Source organism: Ursus americanus, chromosome 31 (genome assembly GCF_024610735.1).
Source record: "Ursus americanus isolate L20-20 chromosome 31, mUrsAme1.1.p, whole genome shotgun sequence".
NCBI lineage: Eukaryota > Metazoa > Chordata > Mammalia > Carnivora > Ursidae > Ursus > Ursus americanus.
The window spans coordinates 22,061,131-22,088,116 of NC_142157.1; the positions used below are offsets into that span (position 1 = coordinate 22,061,131).

The 26,986-nt window shown below is 36.7% G+C and overlaps 1 protein-coding gene across 1 annotated transcript in view; it reads left to right on the plus strand.

The window, feature by feature from the left end:
* Positions 1-26,986, plus strand: part of CUBN (cubilin) — a 257,006-nt gene that overhangs the window by 148,226 nt on the left and 81,794 nt on the right. The window contains exons 37-44 of the mRNA XM_045787715.2: positions 5,661-5,866; positions 6,785-6,969; positions 8,864-9,056; positions 15,290-15,487; positions 20,082-20,228; positions 22,360-22,550; positions 22,705-22,888; positions 26,709-26,883. Coding sequence (XP_045643671.2) covers positions 5,661-5,866; positions 6,785-6,969; positions 8,864-9,056; positions 15,290-15,487; positions 20,082-20,228; positions 22,360-22,550; positions 22,705-22,888; positions 26,709-26,883 — 1,479 coding nt within the window. The remainder of the gene's footprint in view (positions 1-5,660; positions 5,867-6,784; positions 6,970-8,863; positions 9,057-15,289; positions 15,488-20,081; positions 20,229-22,359; positions 22,551-22,704; positions 22,889-26,708; positions 26,884-26,986) is intronic.

Sequence of the window (26,986 nt, forward strand, 5' to 3'; positions counted from 1 at the left end):
TGTTTCTCACGTATTGAGTTTGAGAAGTTCTTTGTAGATCTTGGATACCAGTCTTTTATCTGTAGTGTCATTTGCAAATATATTCTCCCATTCCGTGGGCTGCCTCTTAGTGTTTTTGACTGTTTCCTTGGCTGTGCAGAAGCTTTTTATCTTGATGAAGTCCCACAAGTTCATTTTATTTTTTGTTTCTCTTGCCTTTGTCATGAAAAAGGTTACTTTGGCCGATGTCGTAGAGGTTGCTGCCTATGTTCTTCTCTAGGATTTTGATGGATTCTTGTCTCACATCGAGGTCTTTCATCCATTTGGAGTTTATCTTTGTGTATGATGTGAGAGAGTGGTCAAGCTTCATTCTTTTGCATGTAGCTGTCCAATTTTCCCAGCACCATTTATTGAAGAGACTGTGTTTTTTCCACTGGATGTTTTTTCCTGCTTTGTCAAAAATTAGTTGCCCAAACAGCCGAGGGTCTATTTCTGGGTTCTCTACTCTGTTCCATTTGTCTATGTGTCTGTTTTTGTGCCAGTACCATGCTGTCTTTGTGATCACAGCTTTGTAGTATAGCTCGAAATCCGGCATTGTGATGTGAAGCTTTGTTTTTCCTTTTCAACAGTTCCTTGGCGATTCGGGGCCTTTTCTGGTTCCACACAAATTTAAGGACTATTTGTTCCAGTTCCTTGAAAAATGTCATTGGTATTTTGATCGGGATAGCATTGAAAGTGTAGATTGCTCTGAGTAGCATGGACATTTTAACTATGTTAATTCTTCTGATCCATGAGCATGGAATATTTTTCCATCTTTTTGTGTCTTCCTCAATGTCTATAGTTTCTAGAATATAGATCCTTTACGTCTCTGGTTAAGTTAATTCTAAGGTAACATATGGTTTTTGGTGCTATTGTAAATGGAATGGATTCCCTAATTTCTTTCTTCAGTCTCATTGTTCGTGTATAGAAATGCAACTGATTTCTGAGCATTGATTTTGTATCCCGCCACATTACTGAATTGCTCTATAACTTCTAATAGTTTGGGAGTGGATTCTTTTGGGTTTTCCATATAGTAAACTTTCACATTTTTTAAATAGAGGTCTTATAGTTAGACACCGTTTTTTGGTTGTTGCTGTTGAAAATGGCATCCATTTAAAACTTACAGATATAACCTGGGCTCCTTACCAAAGATAACACCCTCTTAAATTATTTTTTCCTCTGATGAGTACCTCATTATGTGTCTACTTATTTACTATCTATCTTTCCTTCTTAAATAGAAGACCCTGAAAGGGAGGAATATTCTCTATGTTCTTCATTGTCCTACCCCCAAACCCCATGACAGTGTGAGACAATATAGAAGACAGTAAAAATTGTTTGTTGAGTTAATGTTGACTAAGTTGCAGTTCTAAGTTCTAAACTTTTGTTTGCAGATATAAGGAAACTCTATTGATTTTTGTGTATCTTACCCAGCAACCATTGTATACTTTTGAATGACAAAGATATTTTTCTCTTTTCTACTGCTGTATTTTTAGTGCCTAGAAGAGAACCTGACACATTAAATATTTATCAATGAATGAACCTTCCTGAATATTAATTGACAGCTCTTCTTTTCCAGTCCTTACAACCTTTCCCTCTTTTTCTTGTCTGTTTCCCTGGAAAACCCTTCAGCGTAATGTGGAACAAAGTGATGAGAGCAGTCTCCCTGTATTGTTTCTGATTCGAAGGAAATGCTTTAAAATTTTTACCTCTAAGTATACTTGCTGTAAGTGTTTGGTAGGCATTTCTTATCCCATTAAGAAAGTTTCCTTCTATTCCTAATTTTCTAATAGAATTTATGATGAGCAGGTGTTGAGTTTTATCAAAGGCTTTTTCTGCAATTGTCTTGATTCTCCCAGTATATTTTGCATCTATTTTTGTCTGTTAGTTGTGGGTACACGTGCATGTTCATGTGTATGTGTGTTGAATTTTCTTATTGATCTTCTATTCTTAAACCTTCGTTGGTACAATTTGATTAGATTTATATATTTTACAAATTGATGGATCCATTTTGCTTATATTTTATTTTGGATTTCTCATCTATATTGTTAGGTTGACCTAGGCTTTTCTTTCTTTGACTTCCCTTGATTGGCTCTGCTCTCAAGATTATACTAACCTCAAAAGGCTGGAGTCTCACCCTCTTTTCTAATCTTTTTTGTGGTTTGCATAAGATTGAGGTTGGGCCATTGATTTATTGAAGCTTTGGTAGAGTTCCCCTATGAAATTTTCTGGGCTCATATTTTGGTTTTGTGTTATCTGTGCACAACTTTAAATATTGATTTCTGTTTGATTTAATGGACTTTTTTAGTTTTTTCATTTTTTCTCCAACTAGTTATATTTTATAGAAAGCTTAGAGTTCAAATTTATTGGCATAAGGTTTTTAATGGATATCATTAAAATTAAAAAGGTTTAAATGTATTTGAAATTAAGTCCTTTTCTTATTAGTTATATTGCTCATTTAAGCTTTCTTTTATTACTGATCAGTTTTATCAGCAGTTTATACTTTATTAGTCTTGTCAAAGTAATAGCTTTTGATATTTTTATCTTTTCTCGTACTTCCTACATTTCTATTTCACTGACTTCAGATGTTGTCTTGTTGTTTCTTTACATCCTTTACGTTTTTTTCCTGCTTTGTTTTTCTAACTTTTAGGATTAGGCACCTAACTCATTTTTCTTAATATTTGTTCTTTTATAGGCACTTAAAGCAATTAATTTCCCTCTAAATATTACTTTGCACTTTATAAATTTTAATACACAATGTTTTCACTCTCATTCAGTCCTAAATATAGTCTAATTTCCATTACAACTTTTTACTTAACACATGGTTTATATGGAAAGACATTTTGTTTCCAAATTATGGGACCTTTTGTTATCTCTGTTACTATATTCTCATTTTACTCTATAGTGGTCATAGAACATGTTTTTTTAATAGTTTTAATATTTTCTGAGACTTAATTTGTGGCCAACAAAATCGATACATTTTAATACATGTTAATGGGAACTTGAAAAGAATAATTGTAGAGAACTTGTAAATTCAAATTACTGGGTGTTATAGAAAGTTTGTTATTGTTTTGTTGTTGCTATAATTGTAATTCACCATCTCATGGGAAACCACAAAAATCATCTGTTTTAGTCCTTAGTATATTTGAAAAATAATTCTATAGGGGACTCTCAGAAACTGCTCCTTTAAAAGTTACTAATTTATTTTTAGCAACCAAATCCTATAGCCTGTTCTTAGTCTCAGATCTGTGCATTATTTGATACTCATCATCACTCAGTTTCACCCTCTCTTTCATTTTCTCTCTTGACTTTTATGACATGACGTTGAACTTGTTTTTATCCTCTTTTTCACACTTACTCCTGTGTTTCTGTTTCCTCTTCCTCTTAATATACTCAAAATGCAGGTGTTCCCCTAAGCTTCTGCTGTCATCTCTTCTCTTTCTCTCTATTAATTACCTCCCACATGTTCATTTCTAAACCCCAGTCTCGCCGTGCTTTCAGCTCTTATCATATACACGTAGGTGATTTCCAAGTACAGCCCCCGAGCCTCTTTTGAAGTCCAAACTACAAATTAGCTCCAACAAATAGTTCTACTTTGGTAATACACCGTTTTGTTAGATTCAGTATACCTAAAAACAAAAATATATTTTCCTGCTGTCCCCAGTTATTATATTGTTATATTATATTGCCATTATATGTTACTGCAGGGTAATTTTCTCAAGCAGATCTGTGGTGATCTAATTTTACCACTTAAAATTCAAGTGTCTTTTTAATATGGTAAAAGATATATAATATAAAAAAATAGTGTTTTACCTATTTTTATGTATACAATTCAGTGGCATTACATACATTTACAATTCTGTGCAACCATCACTACTATCCTTTTCTTTATTTCCCTTGGGTAATTACCTTGGAGAGGAACTTCTGGACCATTAATGGGATGTGTATTTCATTTCATAAGCAACTGCCAAATAATTATTCAAAATGGTCCCATCAGTATACATTGCCCCCCAGAAATATATGAGACTTCTAGTTGCTGTGTACGCTTGCCAACATTTGATCTTGTCAGTCTTTTTTATTTTAGCCATTCTGATGGGTATGAAATGATAACTTACAGTGGTATTTAATTTCCATTGTTCTGATGACTCATGACAGAGTACTTTGGACATTCTCATTGGCTACCCACTCAACTTCTTTTAAGAGTCTGTTCAAATCTTTTGTCATTATTAACTTGGTTATTTGTTTTTTTCATAGTTTATTTGTAGGAATTCCTTTTATATTCCAGATACGAGTCCCTTGTTAGATATATGCTTTGTAATTATCTCTTCCCCCCCCCCCCCGCACAGTCTGTAACTTGCCTATTCGTTTTCTTAGTCACATCTTTAACGAGGAGAAATTTTAATTTTTGATGAACTCGAATTTGTTAATTTTTTAAATCTTATGGTTAATGCCTTTTGCATTCAATCTAAGAAATATTTGCCTTCCCCAAGGTTTTAAAGACATTCTCTGTTTTCTTCTAGGAGCTTTATGTTTCTAGCTCTTATGTTTACATCTATAAGGAATGTTAAATTATTTCTGTGTATGGAGAGAGGCAAAGGTTGAGGGTTTTGTTTTTTTGTTTTTTTTCCTCCATAAGGATATTCAGTTACTGAAGCACCACCTGTTAGAATGACTTTCTTTTCCCCATTGAATTGTCTTGGCAGTGTGGATTGGGTTGTACTGACTGTATATTTATATATCCAAGTTTATAAAACATTAAGGCCAAGTTCTGAAAGCATTCATTTAGCACCTACATGTTCCAGACTCTATATGTTACTAGTGACAATCATGAAATAGATATTATTTCCTATCCTTTAGTCCCCCATGTCTCATAACAACAGAATATAATACAAGTTGAATAGGCCACATTTCTGAACAGTAGCCTTTATATTTACAAATCCTATATTTATTCTGTCTTTTCAGAAATTAAGTATAGATACCTTTGACTGGCACTTAAACTCTGGCAAAATTAGCCCATCATACTGCTTCGGCTAGGTCTTCTAATGTTTTCCTAAAAGTACTCAATGTTCTAACCAAACTGGATCTCACACTGATTTCTAAATATGCCCACTAAATATAGTAACAGAGATAACTTAGCTGCTACTATGACAAATTAAGGGTAAGTTTCTAAGTACAATCAATATTTTATCAACATGCATTCTCTGCTCACCATTTCTGTACCTTGAATACAGCTGCAGTTTACATTTCCATCTCATAAATCTCTCCATTAAGCTGGTACTGAGCCTCACAATCAGATATGATACCTCTGCCTCCAAATCTTCTAACACTTTCAGGTCTGAGGGCACTTAAGATATTCTGCCTTATAAGATATATTTTTTTTCCTGTATTCTAGAATGCCCGATCTTTCCCCCTAGAAAGAAAACTCCTCAAAGTCAGCGTATTAATTGTCTTTGTAGCTCTTGAATAAGGATTTCAACAATTTGACTGAAAGAAATTTTTTGAATTCACTCAGTTATTGTAGTTAAAGTTAAAGAAAGTTTTATAAAGAACAGTTTAACCCAGCAGATGTTTCAGGATAATGCCAAAGCTTATTCTACCAATTTAATCTTCCTAAACTCTCCCCCTCCTCCGCCCCCCCAAATTAGCACTTTCCAGTTGGAGGATTCTCAGGACTGTAGTAGAGATTTTGTGGAGGTCCGCGAAGGAAACGCCACCGGTCACTTGGTGGGACGATACTGTGGAAATGTCCTCCCCCTCAATTATTCATCCATTGTTGGGCATATCCTGTGGATCAGATTTGTCTCAGATGGCTCAGGCAGTGGCACAGGCTTCCAAGCCACATTTACTAAAAGTAAGTTGCTTCTTTTTTCTTGAATGTCTTCCAGAAAACATCCTATGAACTAGAAACAATAACAAATTTCTTAGTAACACACAAAGTTAAAACTATTCCTGAACTCTGTTCTCCTAGATTTATTATATTTGTGGAATTTCTTAATTTTGAAATTTATTATAAAAACTAAATTACATATGAATGGCCTCTAAGAGTAGGGGAGAGCATTCTCAATGGCTCTAGTATTCTCTTTAAGCTTTAGTTTCTACCTAATGTTATATTAAACTTTTTGTATGATATTTTTTAGAGCCTTCTAATGCATTATAGCTCAGGTTTAGTATATTGATATCAACTGTATTTCATTTGCTCTTATCAACTCTATATTCGTCAAATTCAAAACATTTAGTATTATTTTAGGATCGAATTAACTGCTTAGATATAACAAGGTTTTCTTCTAGTAGAATAAAATGTTAAATATTTTTATTTTCTAACGTGACTTTTTCATAATTAGCTATTCTTCATGTGGTTCCAATATGTCAATTTCCCTTATCAATTTTTTAAAAACATGCCCCATTCTTTTGTAACACAAAGTAAAATAGGTAAACAAAAATTACAGAAGGAGCCTGGTAATACCCCATTGCATGTCCTCAAGTCTCCTGGGGGCTGGGAACCCCTTTTCACATGGGAAGTTATCTCCTCTTTTCACACCATGCAACCTTCTTAGGAGATGGAATTCCATTCACAAAATCACTGTTCTCCAAGGAATTAATAGATAGTACAGAAACCAAAAGGGAAGCAATATTTCCTTCAGTGTTCAGAATAGAAATCACAGTCAATTAAAAGTCCATCCTTTTCAATACCCCTTGCCCTTTGTTTCTTTCATTTTATTAAAGAGCTGTTCTAAGTACATCTGATTTACTACTCTGTTTTCCCTCGTAGTATTTGGCAATGATAATATTGTGGGAACTCATGGGAAAGTTGCCTCTCCCTTATGGCCTGGACGTTACCCCCACAACTCTAATTACCAATGGGTAGTAAATGTGAATGCATCTCAAGTTATCCATGGTAGAATCTTGGAGATGGACATTGAAGCAGCACTTAGCTGCTACTATGACAAATTAAGGGTAAGTTTCTAAGTACAATCAATATTTATAAATTTTGGTGAATTTCTATTTGCAAAAATAAACCCAAGTTACTGTCTATTGAAGCATTTGCAAATCACATGAAATGGTCTTCCCTAAATCATGATTACCCCTTCTAGGTTACTGATGAAAAGGTAATTCTGGTATTATATTTTTTATCTTTGGATTCTGTATCAAAGTTTGCTTTAGCATCATTGTAATTTACCTATTGGGCTTTGTCTATGCATGTGTTATACCTTAAGTATTTATTATACCTTATATCCCATTTTCTTGTGTATTCTTATGTTAAAAGTTTGTTAAAAGTTTGAAGGATCATTTTAAAAATAAATAAATAATTGTGGTGGTTATTGCCATTCAGACATTGGTTGTTGCATCAATTTCAGAAACACTACCACATTCTTTTTTTTTTTTTCTCAGCTTTATTCAGGTATATCTGACAAATAAATATTGTGTATATATATATAAGATGTACAACTTGATGTTTAAATATATGTATATATTGTGAATAATCACTACAGTCAAGCTAATTAATATATCTACCACCTTGCATGGTTATCATTTGGATTTTTTTTGTGCATGGTGAGAATATTTAAGATTTACCCTCTTAGCAAGTTTCAAGTATAAAATACACACAGTATTACCTATTACAGTATTAGCTGTAGTCACATTGCTGCACATTAGATCTCCAAAATTATTCATCTTGCGTAACTAAAAATTTGTAACCTTTGACCAAAATCTCCCTATTTCCCTCTCTTCCCATCCTCTGCAACCATCATTCTACTTTTTCCTTCTATGAGTTTAACTATTCTATCAGATTCTCAAAGACCAGAATTCCATTCCATCGGATTCATCTTGGGTCTACAGTGCCTCACATAGAATTCAGTACCTAATAGATGCTCATTATGTGTGGAAATCATTATTTACATAGTCTGAAAAACTTAGCTTATATAGTAGCTTCAGTAGAGAAATTTATAACAATTATAATGAACTTGTTCCAAATTATTTAGAAGATGAAGGAAAAGAGGAAATGTGGTTGGATAGCATTCATCCACATGTGCTGAAAAAAAATGTGCTCCAGGGGCGCCTGGGTGGCACATCGGTTAAGCGTCTGCCTTCGGCTCAGGGCGTGATCCCGGCGTTCCGGGATCGAGCCCCACATCAGGCTCCTCCACTATGAGCCTGCTTCTTCCTCTCCCACTCCCCCTGCTTGTGCTCCCTCTCTCGCTGGCTGTCTCTATCTCTGTCAAATAAATAAATAAAATCTTTTAAAAAAAAAATGTGCTCCATGCTCTATTTGTGATGATCAAAATGTGTCTCTAAATAGGTAATTTAATATTTCAAACCAAATGAAAAAATGTATTGAGTGCTTTGAATGTGTGGTGATCACTTGCAAGTTGTGATTCTTTTGTTGTCATTAATTCTGCTTTCAGTTACCTGTCCACTTTCATTAAACCTTTCCTCTTTCTTCTTGTTTTCTCCCTTTCTTTCTAATTCCTTTCTTTGAGGCCCCAAAGCATTCAGTAATGTCTATGGTTGTACAACCATCTTGATTCCTACTTTTCCACCCCCAAATTTTACTGTAAATCAAATAATGAGCTGTATCACATAGCGCTTGTGTATTAACACAAGTCTGCAGCAAAGATAAAGTTATTTTAAAACACCTTACATTTTTTGCAATCATATTTTATATTTAATGGTGCTTTGTATTTGGACTGATATATAATGTTTACTTATTTTTTCCCATAATGATGAAATTATAATAACATAAGGCAACCTTTGGTTTTCTTTTTTATGAAGAAAAATAGAGGTAATTGCCTAAATTCAGTGCTTTATTACCAGTTTTTCTTTTTCTTTCTTTCTTTTTTTTTACATGCAGATTTATGATGGCCTTGGTGTTCATTCCCGCCTGATTGGAACTTACTGTGGTACCCAGACCGCAACTTTTAGCTCCTCTAGAAATTCTTTGACATTTCAGTTTTCTTCTGACTCTTCAATCACAGGGAAAGGATTCCTTCTGGAGTGGTTTGCAGTGAATGTCTCTGTTGGACCTTTACCTACTATTGCTACAGGTATGTTTGGTGATAAATGAAATTCAGTTTAGGGGCTGATATGTGTGGGCTAGTCTTTCTAAGGGTCTTACCATAACAGAAGCCAAACACGTGAATGACTAAGAAGAATAAGTACAGCCCTAAAGCCCTTCCTCCATACGTACAGGTGTTCTTTTAATTTCATACATACTGCATTTTGTAAAAACTGTACATGTGCTTTTTAAAAATGCTCGTTTCCCATTATATTTTTTATTTTATTTAGGGGTTTGATATCCATGAGGCATTCTACTTATAACTTTTCTTTCCTTCCTTCCTTTCTTCCTTCCTTCCTTCCTTCCTTCCTTCCTTCCTTCCTTCCTTCCTTCCTTCTTTTTAGAGAGAGAGGGCACACAAGGAGGGTGGAGGGGCAGAGAGAGAGAGAATCTGAAACAGGGTCCACACTCAGCATGGAGCCCAATGCAGGGCTCGATCTCATGACCGTGAGATCGTGACCTGAACAGAAATCAAGAGTTAGACACTTAACTGACTGAGCCACCCAGGTGCCCCTACTTATAATTTCTAGAGACCCCTTTAGAGATCTCTGAAAATTTGATTTGTAAATACTATATGTGCTCCCACACATAAAATACACACATACAACATTATGGATCAACTAGTAGACAGAAGTACCTATGTTTCCTCTAAATTTAATTTTAAATGTACCTTCAGAAATGCTTCACTTTCTCCTTAGTTGGTTGCAAGCCTTCATGTTTCATGGTAAAATTAGCCTAATTGTTAAACTTTTATTTCACTGTGTTTAAGACCTCCTTAATTCCCTCATTAAGCAGAGTTGGGGGAGACTGATTTTTCCTTAATAATTTGTTTAAACAATTTTGAATGGCTTTTATGGGTTGGCATAGAAGTTTGACAGACATTTCTTGGAGGATATTATCAGTCCTTGGTATACAGTTGACCTTTGAACAACACAAGTTTAAAACTGCATGGGATTTTAAAAAATCCACTTATATGAGAATTTTTTTCAGTAAACACAGTACAGTGCTGTAAATATGTTTTCTCTTCCTTGTGATTTTCTTAGCATTTTCTTTTCTCTAGCTTACTTTATTGTAAGAATACAGCATATAATACACATAACATACAAAATATGTGTTAATTGACTATGTCATCAATAAGACTTCTGGTCAACAGTAGTCTATTAGTAATTAAGTTCTTGGGGAGTCAAGGTTACATGGATTTTTGAGGCACCTGACTGGCTCAGTTGGTAGAGCACATGACTCAATCTCAGGGTCATGAGCTCAAGTCCACATTGAGCATGTAGCCTACTTAAAAAAAAAGTTACATGGATTTTTGACTGTGCTGGGAGATGGCACCCCTAAGCCCCTCATTGTTCCAGGGTCAGCTATACCCAACTGAGACACATTATCATAGGTTCTCATTGAAGAATATTCAAACTTTGAACTTGTTCTAAGACTACGCAGATCCTAAAAGATTAGAATCTATTTGTTTCTAGCTTCTTGGGAATTTGTATTGGCAAAGAAAACTGGTAAAGGTATAATTCATACTTGTTTTTATTTAATGGCCCTGGAGTATTCTCTTCTGAGATGTTATTTTCACCTCCCTTACAAGATGCTTCCATAGCATTGAATATGAATTTGTTTCCTAAAATATTAATCTACTTATCTAAGAGCAAAGAATCATCAACAAGATTGTCAAATGTAATTTAGAGCTATCCATTTAATTCCAGAAAGCTCTCATAAGTAAACTTGAGTTAAGCTTTTTTTGTATCCACAAATCTCAAGTTAGAAAAGGAATCACTTACTCGTGCAAAATATTATATAAACAAATATAATTTAGTACTCAAAAAATGACAAATTCTCTTCTGGTGCTTCTGCTCTGTAATTATATGGTTTAAGTGGATAAGCAAATGCAATATCATAAATCTTATATTCCTCAATCAAGAACAAGGGAAAAGGAAAGTGAGAAGGTAAGATAATTTTATGATTTACTAGGTATCTAGAACATTCTGAAAGATTTATTAAAACTAAAAAAAAAAGCTTAACATTTTAGAATGTATTAATATATTGAACATTGTACCCTCAGCATTTCTTACACATACATATATTTAGTTTAATTCAATAAACATTTATTGAGGATTTGTTATAGATATATCAAGGTGACTAAGAAACAAAGATATGATCTCAGCTCCCCAGGAGCTTAAAAATAATTGGGAAAAGCAAAGCATTCATAGGTCACTTAAATAACAATATAGCAATTAAATTATTTAATGCCAAAGCAGGTGGTACAGGCAGAAGAAAAGCAAGCAAAGGAAGTTGAGCTTAATGTGGGCTAGAATCATCTGAAGGAAATTAAACATGTCAAGTAGGAAAACATTAGTCAGCATATCAGTCAGGACATATTTAGTTATGCTGCAGTAACAAACAGTTCCAAACTCTGAGTTGCTGAAAAATAATAGTTTCTTTCTGGTTTGCGCTACACATTCCTTTTAGATTAACTAGGTGCCTTGTCATCAGTATCACTCCATAGCCCAGGCTGCTGGACCTGACATTGTCTAGGGCATTGACTGTGATCATGGCAGGAGGACAGAGAGCCCTGGGATATCTCAGTGTAGAAGTGCTCATCTTAAAAGGGACACAAGTCATTTTGCTCATAAGTCATTGGCTCAAACTGGTCAAATGATCTCATTCAACCATAAAAGTACCAGGAAATGTAATTTCACCATGTGTTTGGAAATGAGGAAAAAATGAGTATTTTATTTAGTGTGACAACTGCCTTTCATAAATTCAAGATAAGAAATATTTCACATAGAGGAAAATCTTAACATTTGAAGACTCTGAGTAACATTCATATCTTTCACTTGAAAATTGCTTTCATTTGTCTCTTTTTTCTTTACTTCTGTAGCCTGTGTGGTAATAGGATAAAGGAATTAAGACCTAGTCCTATAAAAGTTTACACTCACTTTCTGGTGGTCCTAGTAAGATTCAAACATGTACTGATATAAAAGTCATAAACCTCTGGAATGGTGGAATAAGGATCTCTGAAAATCCATTCCTGTGTAAAAACAATGAGAACATTGTCAAAATCAACTTTTGAGAACTCTGGAAATTAATCAAAGCTTGCTATAATCTAGAGTGTTTATTCAGGGATGATGGCTGAATCTCAGTGAAACAGTCAACTTTCTGGCATCATAATTCTCCCTATTTCCATCTCTCCCCTTGTCTCAGTTTTGTAGTTGCCTTTCAGTATCCTCACAACTTTGGTAGCTGTGAAAACTAGCAGCCTAACAAGTATTGAAAGGGGTAGAACAGGTCTGGAGCTACCGAAACATCCTATTCCTAAGGAATTGCCATTGTTTGACCTATCTGGCAACTTCCTAGGAGAGCTCCATTCTCAGGACTTGTCTTCATTTGACCTGCCTCAGAGGTTGCTCAGTGCCAATAGCTCTATCCCCAGTGTGTTTATGGAAAACAATCAGTGGCAATTATTTAATGTCACAATTGCATGTGGCAGTGATACCAGCTGCAGCTAACAAGAGACTGAATAAAACTGTAAAAAGAAAAATGTGGGGAGTGAGATATCCATAGGGAGCTTTGGAAAACTCTGACATCTATCTGGGAATCCAGAAAGCCACACATATGTGCAGGGCTGTGCACATGTCCAAGAAAAGACACAAGAAGGCCCTAATCTCTTACCTCTATATGATCTTGAGGATCTGTGTAAGCAGGAAGCAAAGTCTAAGGCAGAGTTGTAAACTGCCAGCTAGAGCCTTATAGGCATATCCCAACACACACAGACTTTGAATTAGCTATCATAAATATGTTAAATAGTTAAAAGGAACCATGTCTAAAGAACTAAAGGAAAATATGGGAATAATGTATCACCAAGGAGAAAATATCAAAAAAGTGATAGAAATTATTAAAAGAAAAAAAAAAAAAACTCAGCCTACTAGAAATTCTGGAGTTGAAATGTATCATAATTGAAATGAAAAATCCCTGGAGAGGCTTGAGGACAGATTTGAGCAGGCAGAAGAAAGAATCAGTGAACTTGAAGATAGGTCAATTGAGATTAGCCTGTCTGTGAGAAAGAAAGAAAAGACTGAAAAAATTTGTTCAGAGCCTCAGAAATTATCAGTTATACTAACATATGTACAATGAGAGTCCCAGAAGAGGAGGGAAAGGAGAACAAAGAATATTTGAAGAAATAGTATCTGAATACTTCCCAAATTTGACAAAAAATATTAATCTACACATCCAAGAAGTTCAGTAAATTCCAAATAGGATAAACTCACTGAAACCCACACCTAGACACATCACAAAATATCAAATCTGAGAAAAAGGGGTCATCTTCAAAGGACCAAGAGAAAGTGACCTATCATGTAAAAGGAGTCCTCAATGAGATTAATACCTCCCTTCTCATCAGAGACCATGAAGGCCAGAAAGCAGTGGAATGACATATTCAAAGTGCTGAAATAAAAAGATCGTTGATTAAAAATCTATATCTAGCAAATGTATCCTCCAAACTAAGTAGAAATTAAAACACTCCCAGATAAATGAAAGTTCAGAGATTTTATTGCTAGCAGATCAACTGTACAAGAAATTCTAGTGGGAGGCCTTCAGGCTGAAATGAAAGTACCATAGCATGTTTTCAGTACTACTAAACAGTAAGAGAAGGGCATAAGTAAATATGAAGACAATGTAAGTGTATTTTTGTTTGTAGATCTTTTCTTCTGCTTTCTGATATAAAGACAACTACATCAAGAAATGACTATAAAACTATGTTGATGGGGTTGTAATGTTTAAATATCTAATCTTTATGACAATAATAGCATCAAAGGATGGGAGGGTTGGAATGGAATTATATTAGAGCAAAGTTTTGTATACTATTCAAACTACTAAATTAATATTAATCCAAACTACATTTTTGCAAATTAAAAGGCTGATTGTAATCCCTAGAACAACCACTGAGAAAATAACTTAAAAATATATATAGTAAAAAAAAAGAACAAGTGAATTAAAGTGGTATACTGGAAAATATATATTTAGCACTCACTAGGATGATTATAATCAATAAGACAAACAGTAACAAGTGTTGGCAAGGATGTGGAGAAATTGGAACCCTGTGTATTGCTGGTAAAAATATAAAAAGGTGTAACCATTTTGGAAAACAGTTTAGTAGTTCCTCAAGAATTGAAACACTGGGTTATCATATGATCCAGCAATTAAATTCCTAGTCAAATACCTAATGGCATTGAAAACATATTCCACGCAAAAATTTATACATTGAATGTCCATAGAAGCATTTTTCATAATAGTGAAAAAGCAGAAACAACCCAAATGTCAAACAGTTGATAAAATTTAATGTGGTCTATCCATAGAGTGGAGTACTATTAGCCTTAAAACAAAGAAATGAGTGAATGAAGGGAAATGAAGGAAGTACTGATGTGATGCCTGCTGCAATACGGATGAGCCTTAAAACATGCTAAGTGAATGAAGCTAGCTGCAAAAGCTAATCACATATTGTATGATTATATTTATATGAAATGTCAAGAACAGGCAAAGCCATAGACAGAGACAGAAAGTTGATTCGTGGTTCCCATGGACTGGTAGAGTGGAAAACAAGCAAGCTATCAGTGGTAATGGGTTTAAAGTGTCTTGGAATGGTGAAAATGTTCTAAAATGGTCAATGAGGGTTACAGAACTTTGTGAATATACTAAAACCCACTGAATTGTATATTTTAAAAGGGTTAGTTTTATGAGATCAATAAAACTAATTTTAAACAAACTGAGTGAGAAATAAAGGCTGTTGTTATACTTTTCACCAAATTGAAAATTATTTCAAGGTTGCCCAGATATAAATTACATGGTGAATATTTATGCTGAAAAAGTGAAGATTGAAGTCCAGAGGAAACATGAAGAATAGTAACAAGAGAATCATAATAGGGTCTTCTACATGGACTAACTTTGTACTCAACAGATAACAGACACTAATCAATAAATGGGCCATGTGGCAAAACTATGGTAAAAAAAGCGAATCAAGTGTGTTTTTCTTACACAAAAGTCAAATTAAGGGAAATCGCAGCTGTGTGAGTCAGCAGGTTTAATAAAATATTTGTAGATTTCTTTGAGAACTCTGTTTTAATTGGTTGTTTCCTCTCGGTTCAGGGCCGCCACTGTAAAATAAACGTGCTAGATTTTCTCCCATCAGAGTTATTTCATAGATGTTGTTTTTTCCGTCAATAGGTGCTTGCGGTGGCTTCCTGAGGACAGGAGATGCGCCCGTCTTTCTCTTCTCCCCAGGCTGGCCCGAAAGCTACAGCAACAACGTGGACTGTATGTGGCTTATTCAGGCTCCAGATTCTACTGTGGAACTCAACATCCTTTCCCTGGACATCGAAGCTCACAGAACATGCGACTATGACAAACTTGTGATAAGAGATGGTGAGAAACATTGAAACAAAACAAAAAACTACCAAGTTTCAGCCCTAACACGTATCTAGTTACGTTCGGTTACGATAATACTTGTTTGCTGCCTCTATCAGTTTTGTATGGAAGTTCCCAGGTATTATGGTCAATGAAGGCACCTGATAGCAGAATTGGCTACAATTGCTAAAAAATGTAAGAAAAGTATTAAAATTGCCTGTAACAGAGGAATGCACGTACTATGTCAGGGACAGATTACACTCCTAAGAAAAAGCACTACCTTTGGCTTACGTAGGAAGTAATGGTCTAAGTTTCCAGATGGTGTTGCTTTTTTGTTGAAAGGCCTTGGAGATAAATTTTGATATTTTATACCTATGGGTCTAAGATCCAAGTGTGAAGAAGTATATATAATTGCAATATATTCAATTCTCTTTGTCTACTGAATCTCTGGGTAGAATAGGCAGAATTAAGGGCTAACATTTTTCACTTTTTCCTCTATGCACAGGTGTGGTGTTGCTATGCAATGAGTGGAGGATAAGCATAATGCTAAAATGCAATATGTACAAAACTGTGCTTCACAATTCACATGGCTGGAGTGGTGTTTCTCACAGGGCAAGACCCAGACCAACAGAGACGGTGTCACCAGGGAACTTGTTAGAAATGCAAATCTTTCAGCCACAACTCAGACCTACTAAAATAAAAACTCTCAGGATGGGTCCTAGATCTGTGATTTAAAAAGCCTTCCATGCAGGGCCGTGTTTAGGGTGAGGATCATGCAAACTGCAGAGTCAGATTCTGCCTTGGTTTAAAATTTTGATAGTTTGAGCATTTTACATTAAGTTTTAATTTTTAAAATATTGCACTAAAATATTATTTATCTTGATTTCTAAGGTCTTTGGCCCCTCCTTGAATATTGCCCATGATACAAGTACTTCACTTGCCTGACCCTTGTCCCTGCCTCCAGGTGGTAATGATGGTCCCTAAAGTTTGAACACCACTACCTGCCATGATGCAGACATTGCTACCTCACATGCCTACCTAGACAACAGGGAACATCACTAGGGAAGTGTGAAACTGGAGAACAGAGTTAAAGGGGCAGCTACTAGGAAGGCAGGCTCAGTGTTATTTAGCTTCCTGTTTTCTAAGAGATACGAAAGATATAGAATTTTCTATGGACTTCCCAATTGATAGATTTTGAAAATTAATGAAAAATACTATAGAGCCTTTTGTGGACCAAACAAACATGTGTTTGCTTTTTTCCCATAGGTTACTAGTATGCAAGCTCTTGTCTCCCTTATCCCCTCAACCCTAGACTTTCATGAAGTACCGTTAGAAGATGGCAGAGGTGCTTTATTGTCCTTCTATAGAGGCTGGGCGCCAAAACTCAAATCAGCCATACAAATGAGATGAGATGATAAATCTTAACTTTCCCCCCCTTTTTTATCAACCGTCAGCTATTAGCATATTGCCCAGAGATATTATCATCTTTTCTCACATCAAGGCATTCCTGTGGATGTTAAAATTTAAAACTTTTCATGTAATGATATGAGTGTGTCCTTGCACACATATTCTGAGTGAAGAGAATCTAGTAAAACTTTTTAAAAAATATCCTCAGTAGGTAACTCCAGTAATGAAGTAAATTATGGTTAACCTTTTAACATTCACTTTCTATTGAGTTGCTTTTTGTTTCACCAACAATTCTTCAGAAGCCTGAAGCCTGAGAGTTGTTTTCTTCTTCTGTGTGACCTTGCACAAAATACTAAGTGGCTCCGCTTCTGTTTTATTGTCTGTGAAAGAGAGACCAATATCTACTTCTTGGAGTTGTTATATCAGGGAACATAATACATGCAAAAGTCCCCAGCGGAAGTCCTGGCATTTTATAGATGTGGAATTCAGAATTGTTTAATTTAGATTTCAATTTACTTTGCTAAATATATTTCTAAAATAGGTTTCATCATGAACTCTTTATAGACTGGAAGTGTTCTTGCTGAGACATCGAGCTTGGGAGCTCAGCAAATTGACTTATATGCCAAAACAATGGCAGTGTTTTAAATTGGAGTGTGACCTATCCAAAGAGATTTTTATTCACAACATGAGTAGGTACTGAATAGGCTCATTAGTCCCTTATATGTTTCTTTACTCATTCAAGAAGTAGCTATTGAGTGCCAACTGTGGGAGTTGGTGGGTATTTTGTTCATTTGCACAGTGTTTAGTCTACATTTAGAATAAAATTTCAAGTCCCACTCCAATTGTTTGTTCTTTGTTCAGCCAGTTTTGTGGTTTGTTGTTGTTTTGTTTTGTTTTTTTTTGCTTCTGAGTAGCAGGGGCAAATCACATTCTGAAGCAAATAAATATCTAAAGCCATTGACCACCAGCAATAATACTTACAGGCCACTTGTGCCATTGGCCAGTCATCACAAGCCTTTGGCCTGTGGCCCTTGGTTCCAGGCTGGTTGTGGACATTACTGGGCCACCCCAGAGAGGGCCCTGCAGCCTTCCTGGGAGACCTGAGTCACTCTCCCACCTGCTTATTCATTTTACAGGATTGTGATGGTTCAAGACTGAATCCATTTTTCCCAGACCACGTACCAACAAATTTTACATGCCTAAGATTCCCCCAAATTGAGGTTCTGTGAAACTACATTGGCCCTAGAAAAAGTTAAAAAAAAACAAACAAACAGAAAAAAAGGGGAAGAAAGGCAAAAAAATAATTGTGCCAAAAATCAGTAATCCTTTTATTATTTATGTACTTTGTATATGATCCTAGAGACATATAGCATAGTTTGAGCATCTGGAGTTATTTAGTGAAGGTTTTAAATCCTTATTGGCTTCTATACTCTGTGCCCTTGTGCAAATTCTATATCTTCCCTAAGATTGTTTCCCATTTACAAAATTCAGATAATAAAAATATCTACCTAACAGTGTTATTGTGAACATACAGTCTGGTGTTACATTTACCACTCAAAGTGGTAATAATTGCTTGATAAATGTCAGCTATTGGTAATCTTGGCCTCAGTTTCCACATCTTTAAAATGAGGAGTCTTGACTAGAAGGAGAATCACCAGACTACCTTGTAGCCCTGGTTCTTTACCTTTGATTTTCTCCTTTCCTTAAAGATCAGGTTCATTCCTGCCATAATCCACATGGTGAAGTTGTGGAAGGTTCTAGAAATACCTCAGTATTTCTACCTTATTATGGATACTGGGGAGAGAAACAAACCATCGTGTGGTTATTGGGTTATCTACCAGCTCATCAGTTAGGTAACCAATAAATAATTATTTAGAGATAAGCATTGTTTCATCAGACAGTCTGAGGTGAAGTTTAGAAAAGAAATAAAAGTCAGTAGACCTTACCCCGTCTCACTAAGAGAGAAAATATGCACCTATGATATAAATAACAACATACAATAAACTTCAAAATTTTGTAATTTTGACAATTAGAGAATAAGTCAACAAAAACAATTTGGGGCAAAATGTGTAGCAAAATATCACAGCAAAGATAGCAAGCGCAAAAGGAGTTAGAGAGAGAAACTTTGAATTATAAAAAACACAAACATTTCCAGAGGTCAGAAACCCTGCAAATACCTTTCAAGCATCTCCTCCTTACAGCTATGCCATTGCATTTGTAATCCCAGACAATACCCTGTTTTCTGCAGTAGTTAATCATGAGTGAGTTTTAGGTGGTGATCAATGTCAAAGGGGTTCATTTTGCTGGCTGTGTTACAGGGGCACATTTCCTCACGTCTCATAGTCTATTTTCGATTTTTATAAGCTTGAAGTTTATTAAGCATTTTCCTTAGAGGGAGAAGAAAACCATGTATTTTCCCAGCCAAGGAATCCAAATATCCTATAATTTCCTTTGCTCCACTCTGGCTTTGATTGTGTGTTTGTTCCAAGTTGCTTATATCCAAGAGTAGGAAAAAGGAAAAAGAACCATGAGGTGAACCAGTTGTCCTTTGCCTCTCTCCCTGGAAGGCACACTTGCTGAAACTTGTCTTTTCTCATCCTCCATACAGGTGGACGTAAGTGTGTTCTTTTAATAGTAAAAAGAATAAACAACATCAAACAAATGAAAAATCTAAAAACCCACAAAACGGTCACAACTAAAAAACCCTCTGGAGCTGAGAGAAGGTCATATAAACGTTGCACACCTCTTGGCAAATGACCTTACGACATTAGTGTAGGATCTGAGGCTGAAGAACCAATCTTTCTTCTCTTTCAGATATTTGACCTTCAGTGATCAGAGTAATTTAGCTGAGTCTCTAACATACACGTCGGCACTGCTCCTCTGCCATTTTCCAACCCCCATGTACCCTGATTTTGAGTTTTAGCGCCAGGAAGAACTGTTACCCAGTTTTTAGAAAGACAGTGGGAACTGTCAAAGGAGACTTTAACATAAAGGGTAAAGCAGAAGGTAGACAGCACAATTAGGAGCTGGAGCCAGAGTGATGTAACCCCTGGAGTGTCCTTGTATTTGAGAATCTCATAATCTCCTAGGAAGGGTGATGTTCTGAGAAAAATGTATGAGCTGCTTAGTCTGGGTTGCAAAGAATGGTAGAGGAGATTCTGAAGACACCATATTTTGCCACTGACATTTCCTTTCTTTGCTGTAGGAGACAGTAACCTGGCCCCGCAGCTAGCAGTTCTCTGTGGCAGAGAGATCCCTGGACCCATCCGCTCCACTGGAGAGTACATGTTCCTCCGGCTCACCTCAGACTTCAGTGTAACCGGAGCGGGCTTTAACGCGTCCTTTCACAAAAGTAATATGTTCAGATTTTTTTCTTATTTGTTTTGTTTTGTTTTTATCAATATCATGTCATCTCACCTCATCATCTCCCTCTCTCTCTTTCCCTAATATGCTCTGCTTATTTTTCACATGGGTCTCTGCCCAGCCTCTGGATGGCTGTCCTATGTCAGGTAGTGAGTCTGATCCAAAAAACTGTGGTTGAGTGCTACAAAAGGATCCCCTGCCTTCGGGTCTCTGAGTGGGGCCTCCCCCCCACAACACACACACACAAAAGGTGGTGTGTTCCTGGTAGGCATAAGAATGAGATCTCTAAAAAAATTTTCAGCCTAGCTGAGGGCTTCAATTAGAACAGAAGTAGAGAGCACTTATCCATAACACATCGAAGGAACGGTAAGTCAGAGTAATCTTCAATCTAAGAAGTGAACAAAGGAATATAGAAGATATCTTCAGAAAGTTCTTGGTTTAAATCACTCATTGGAGGATTGGCTGGAAGAGTTCAGTTCTCTTGAAATATGAGTTTGATGAGTCAGAGAATGTGCACAATGTGTGGGAGGCGATCATGTGCAGTATGATCGAGACTTTCAAAACCTGATAAAATGGGAAGTCCAGTAATAACTTTAAACCCAACAAGATTAAAATTAAAGAAGTAGTCCATGAAATATGGAACATTGAAAGACGCTCATGCTTTTAACCAAAAAGCATAATTTTAAAGGAGACTCTCGATATAGACATTAAAAATTTATCTAATATTTCCTGCACTATTATATATGTCTTTTAGAGATTGGAGAACAATGGAAGATAAATTATCTTCTTCACGCTCAGGGAGGCAGGCTGCATAGTGGTTTAAGAGAATGGGCTTTGAAATTAGACAGACCTAAGATAAATTTCCACCTGTGATTTAAGTAGTTGTGTGAACTCGCTGCACTCCCTCGTTGAGCTGCCCAGCCCCTGACAACTGGCAAATTAATGCCTGCTCCCTCCATCCACTCTCTTCTTCAGCTCCTGACCTCTCTCTCTCGTGTACATGTGTATGACAAATGTATGTGTGCACGCATAAATGTATATACGTGCGTGTGTGCACACCTACATGCTAGATGGCTGCGTGTCTAGGAGGTATTTCCAATTTAACATGCGAAACCTGAACTCTTGGTTCCCACCCCCTTCCACCCTCCAAACCTGCTCATTCCACACTCTTTAAAATCTTAATAAATGGAAAGTACATTCTTTCTAGTTGCTCGAGCCAAAAATCTTGATGTCATTCTTGATCCTTCTCTTTCTCTCACAGCCTGCATCCTAACTATGAACAAATCACCATGATTCTACCTTCCCAATATATCTAGAGCCCAACCACTTCCTACCTTTCTCCTGCTACCCCCTAGTCCAGGCCCTATCATCTCTCCACGGGCTCAGGCAGTCACCTCCTTATTGGACACCCTGCTTGTGCGTTTCCCTGCCCCCCCTTACAGTCCAGGTATCGCAGACAGTGCGATGCTTTTAAAATCTAAGTCAGATCATGCCATTCTGATGCTCAAAACCCTTGAATATCTTCCTCTCTTACCTAAAATAAGTCCTTTCAGTTTCCTGCATGACCTAGCCCTACTTCCTTTGGGATCACTCACTATGCCTCATTAATTCTGACTTACATAATGTACCACTCAAGCCTTTACACCAAGTGTTTTCTGAACTGGAATGCTCTTCTCTCACAAAGCCATACAGCTTGACCTCTCATTTCCTCAGGTCTCTGTTCAGGTGATACTGTAATGGCCTTCTCTAACTTCCCCAGACAATACGATACCATTCTCCCTCCCCCTATTCACTTTTCTTTGTAGGATTTATCCTCATCCCACGTATTATCTATGTGTTTATTGTTATGTCTTACTCATCTATAAAGTAAGCTTCTGAAAGTAATTTGTCTCTGTTGCTTATTTCTGTATCCTGATCTTAGGAAAAACCACAAAATGAGTATCCTGTCGTGTTCTCAAAAAAAGCTTGTTGGGCTAATCATTTCTTATACTTTGGTCCCAGTTACTTCAAACCACATTTCTATTGCCTTCACTTTAAAAATCCTCAAGAAAAACAGAAAAGTATAAAAATCCCATTGTAAATATCACTTAAGTAAATTACCTTTGTTTCTTCTTGGAAAGGTTGTGGTGGATATTTGCATGCAGACAGAGGGATTATCACATCCCCTCAGTATCCGGAGACCTACAGTCCCAACCTCAACTGTTCTTGGCACATCCTGGTTCAGAGTGGTCTGACCATTGCTGTCCATTTTGAACAGCCCTTCTGGATTCCAAATGGAGATTCTTCTTGCAGCCAGGGGGATTACTTGGTGGTAGGTCATGCTTGCTACCTTTTCTAATTACTATCTTTGCAGTCTTCATTCAAAAAAAAGAAAATGATGATTCTTCTCTCCTGGGACATAAATTGATGGGACTTGGGCGCTTCCAATATGAAGGAATTTATGCAATTTTAATTTGTGTTCGTAGCTGAAAAATGGACCTGATATCTATTCTCCACCCTTGGGTCTCCATGGAGGAAATGGTCATTTTTGTGGCAGTCATCCTTCGTCCACTCTGTTCACCTCAGATAATCAAATGTTTGTTCAGTTTATTTCTGATGGTAGTAATGGAGGGCAAGGATTTAAGATCAAATATGAGGCAAAGAGTTTAGGTAAGTATTTTCACAGAGCCTAATGCCTGTATTTTTCCTGCAGTTGCTTGGTCTTCCTTGTTTAAATAGATTTCGAGGAAAAAAATATGTTAAGTTTTCTTTTCTAAACTAAGAGTAATAAGTAATTTAACAAGAACAGCTACCTGTTTTCAGGTACTTACTGTGTGCTTGATATATTCAGTATCTCATCATGGCTACTTTTTAAGGCTGATATCATTCCCATTCTACAGATAAGTAAAATGAGGCTTAGATTCTTTCCAAGCCTACTTACCAAGAGAATGAACAAAGTAAAATTCTCCATGAGGATAAATTAAACTGATTTTAAGGATACCCTGAAATTTCTTAGTCCTTTCTACTATAAAATGTCTAATTATAAGTTACATTCAGTTATGGAAACATTGTAAGAATGATAATTACATTGTTTTATCATCATTTGTATGCTTTCTTTTAAAATGAACACATATTCCTCTGATTCTATTATACCCTTTAATTATATATTACAGTGGTGATCTTTACTTAATTACCTTTACTTAATTACACTTGATTAAAATTATATTTAATTCTACTGTAATGACTTAATTTTGTGACATTTATTTTTATGTAATGTTTAATTGAATAAATAAGTAAATAAGCATAATTTCAAAAGAGAGAGTAATGTGAGTAGAGAATAAATCTTTGCTTCCCCCCAAATTAGATAATACGGATTTCAGGATAATCATATGACCTCAATCCCAGATTCCTGAATATATTTTTAAAAACATATTAATCTATATAAAACCATATATTTTACTGCATAGTCTCTAAAATATGAGATTTTTAAATGTCAGCATAATTTCTTTATTCTGGAAGATGATGACACAGGAAATCGTCTAATAGCTTGAGCAGGTTCCATGATCACAGGGAATGTACTTCTGTTACTTCCCACTACATACAGCTCTGGCACTTGGAAAGAGCCCTGAAAGACAGCTCTGTGAATACCAGCACCATTACTTTATAGGTGAAGAGTCTGTTATCTCACCCTATCTCTCTGCTGAGCTCAGCTGCTGAATCCTGTGTGGGCAGAATGTCACCGGTCACTGAGGCTTCAGAGAGTAGCAGTGCCTTGTGTCTACTGAGTAGATATCAGCTCATCCCACAGAACTCTACTTTCCCATGATAGAGTCTTGAGTTACAGTCTTAAATTACATTTTTAAAGCCAATATTTGGTGGTAAATCAGATATACTAAGGGGATTTTTTTATTCCTTTGTGGACCCTCTTTTTCTATGAGAATGGTATGGCCATTACCTCCTCCTTATCTTTCTGCCTTTGTGATTAGACTTAAAGTTCTTTTTTTTTTTTTAAAGATTTTATTTATTTATTCGACAGAGATAGAAACAGCCAGCAAGAGAGGGAACACAAGCAGGGGAGTGGGAGAGGAAGATAGACTTAAAGTTCTTTTGATTTCAAAACCTGTTGTCCATTGATAGATGAGTGGGTAAAGAAGATGTGGTGTATATATATTATATATATATACATACATATATATATATATATATATGTACACAATGGTGTATTATTCAGCCTTGGAAACAGAGTGAACTCTTGCCATTGTGACAACATGGATGGACCTAGAGATTATTCTAAGTGAAATAAACCAGTCATAGAAAGACAAATACCATATGATTTCACATATATGTGGAATCTAAAAAACAAACAAACAGACTCTTTAATATAGAGAACAAACTGGTGGTTGCCAGAAGGGAGGGGGTTGGGGGATGGGTGAAATAGGTGACGGGGATGAAGAGGTACAAACTTCCAGTGTCTGGGAAACAGAAAGAGGCACCCAGGGACCAAAGGAGGAATGGTGTGAGAGCTAAAAGGAGGAGGAGAGCTCGGTGTCCAAGCAGCTGGGGGACAAAAATGGAAAGAGAGAGATGTGATCAACCAGGTTAAATGTTGTGGACATAAAATAAAGATGAAAAAGATGCTTGGGTACACAACTGTGAGGCAACAAGAGTGCTTTGATGGGGTTGAAAGGTGAAGGGGGAAGGAGGAAAGAGGGCAGTGAGAGCAGAGAATGTGACTATAACTGACTTGAGCATGTGATGAGTGCGAAGATGCCAGGAGCAAGGAGGAGAGAGGGGGAGAGGAGGGGACAGGGAGGGAGAGAGAGTGTGAGCACAGGGTAAGGGGAGGGCCTCCATAGAGCACGGTCCCTTAGGAGACAGTGGAGTGGGAGGCTGACCCGATGTACAGGAAGACAGTGTGCAGGGGAAGATAAAGGAGGCAGAGATGCAGATAAATTTCTTAAGGGTGGTAACAAATTGAGGGAGTGTTCTCATCTGATTTCTTCCATCGCGCTCTAAAGGAGAACTCGAAGTGCCATGCTCTGAGGCTCAAGAAGAAGTGGGGAGAATAAGGGTTGAGGGCATAGAGTCAAGTCTTACATAGCTGTTCTATTTCTGTGAGAAAGCAGAGTTGCTTGCAGTGTTGGGAGTGGAGAGCACGCATTTGGAGGCATTGATTTCTGCAAATGGTTTAAATCACATACAGTCCTGAAATTGGTTTTTTTGTAAGGTGAGTCTAAAGGAAGGGCCAAGAGCAAGGGAGTTAAAGGCAGTCAGAGGAGTCTACAGTTTAGGGATTCAGAGATGAGAAGCATTTGGGTAATGGCAAAATTCAGGATAGGTCCATAAGTGACTGGGTGACAGCAGAAATAAATGTCAGGAGCGTTTATCAGATCCACGTATCTGTGAGGCTAATTAATTTATCAGGTTCATTTCATTGGCATTGTAAGTTCCCAGGTTACTCTGGCCTGGATTGTTTGCTGAGGTTGGCAAAAAATGTTTATTGATAAAACGAAAGTATTTTTACATACTTTGGTGTTTTAGAAAAGAAGTGTAAAAAGCTCATTTATCTTCTTCCAGAAACTGGCTAATGAATTCACTCAGGCCAGTCATCTCTTGCTCTTCAAATGCATTTAAATCTTGAAGAAACGTAATGGGCGAGTGCCCACAGAGCTGTGCAAATACATATCTGCTTAGTCTTTTAAACATCAAGATCCCAGCTCCGCGGCTTTCTGCGGAACTGCCCAGTCAATGGGAAGTTACAAGCGCTACTTCATTCACGTGCTTATCTACGTGGCGAATGTGGATTAATGCTTCCATGATATTACACCACATGCACTGTGCACCATAAGCATTTTGTGGGGCAAATTAAAAAGTGACACACTTGGTAGCTCCCCTGATAGCAAATTCAGAGTCTATTTGCCTAAAAAGAGAATGAGGATAAATTCAGATGAAAGGAAATGGAGGTTGGAAATACAGATAAAGAGACTTTAAAAAATGCCAGCGGGCAGTCTAGACGTGGTGCTGTGCCCACCGCAGCTGTGACCACCACCTGCTCCGTACAAGGCTCTTACAGTAGGGTGGGTTGGCTGCATTCTCCACATTGTACTTTTATCCCCATGACTCATTCCTTCCCTAACTGGAAGCCTGGACCTCCCATTTCCCTTCACCCATCTGGCCCATCCCCCCACTCCCCTCCCCTTTGGCAACTCCTAGTGTGTTCTCTGTATTTATGGGTCTGTTCCTGCTTTTTGTGTGTTTATTTGTTTGTGTTTTTTAGATTCCACATATATGTGAAATCATGTAGGCTTGTCAAATCACTACGTTGTACACCTGAAGCTAATGTGACATTGAGTGTCGACTATATTTCAATTGAAAAAAAAAAAAAGACATACGATAGTTCAAAAAAAAAAAAAAAAGAAAAGAAAAGAAAATAGTGGCATTGCATCCTCTTTCCCAGACTGTCGATTGATTTAACTGTGTTTCTCACCAGCCTGTGGGGGCAATATCTACATCCACGATATGGATTCTGCGGGGTATGTGACCTCCCCCGGCCACCCTGACAATTACCCCCAGCACGCTGATTGCACTTGGCTCCTAGCTGCTCCTCCTGGAAAGCTCATAAGGCTGCAGTTTGAAGATCAATTCAATATTGAAGAAACACCCAAGTAGGTCACTTCCATTTCCTTTTTCTCCCACTCAGAGTTAGTAATCTCTAGCTGTCATGTTTGAGAATAATTTCTCTTCTTTTCTCAGCACAGGAAATCTAAA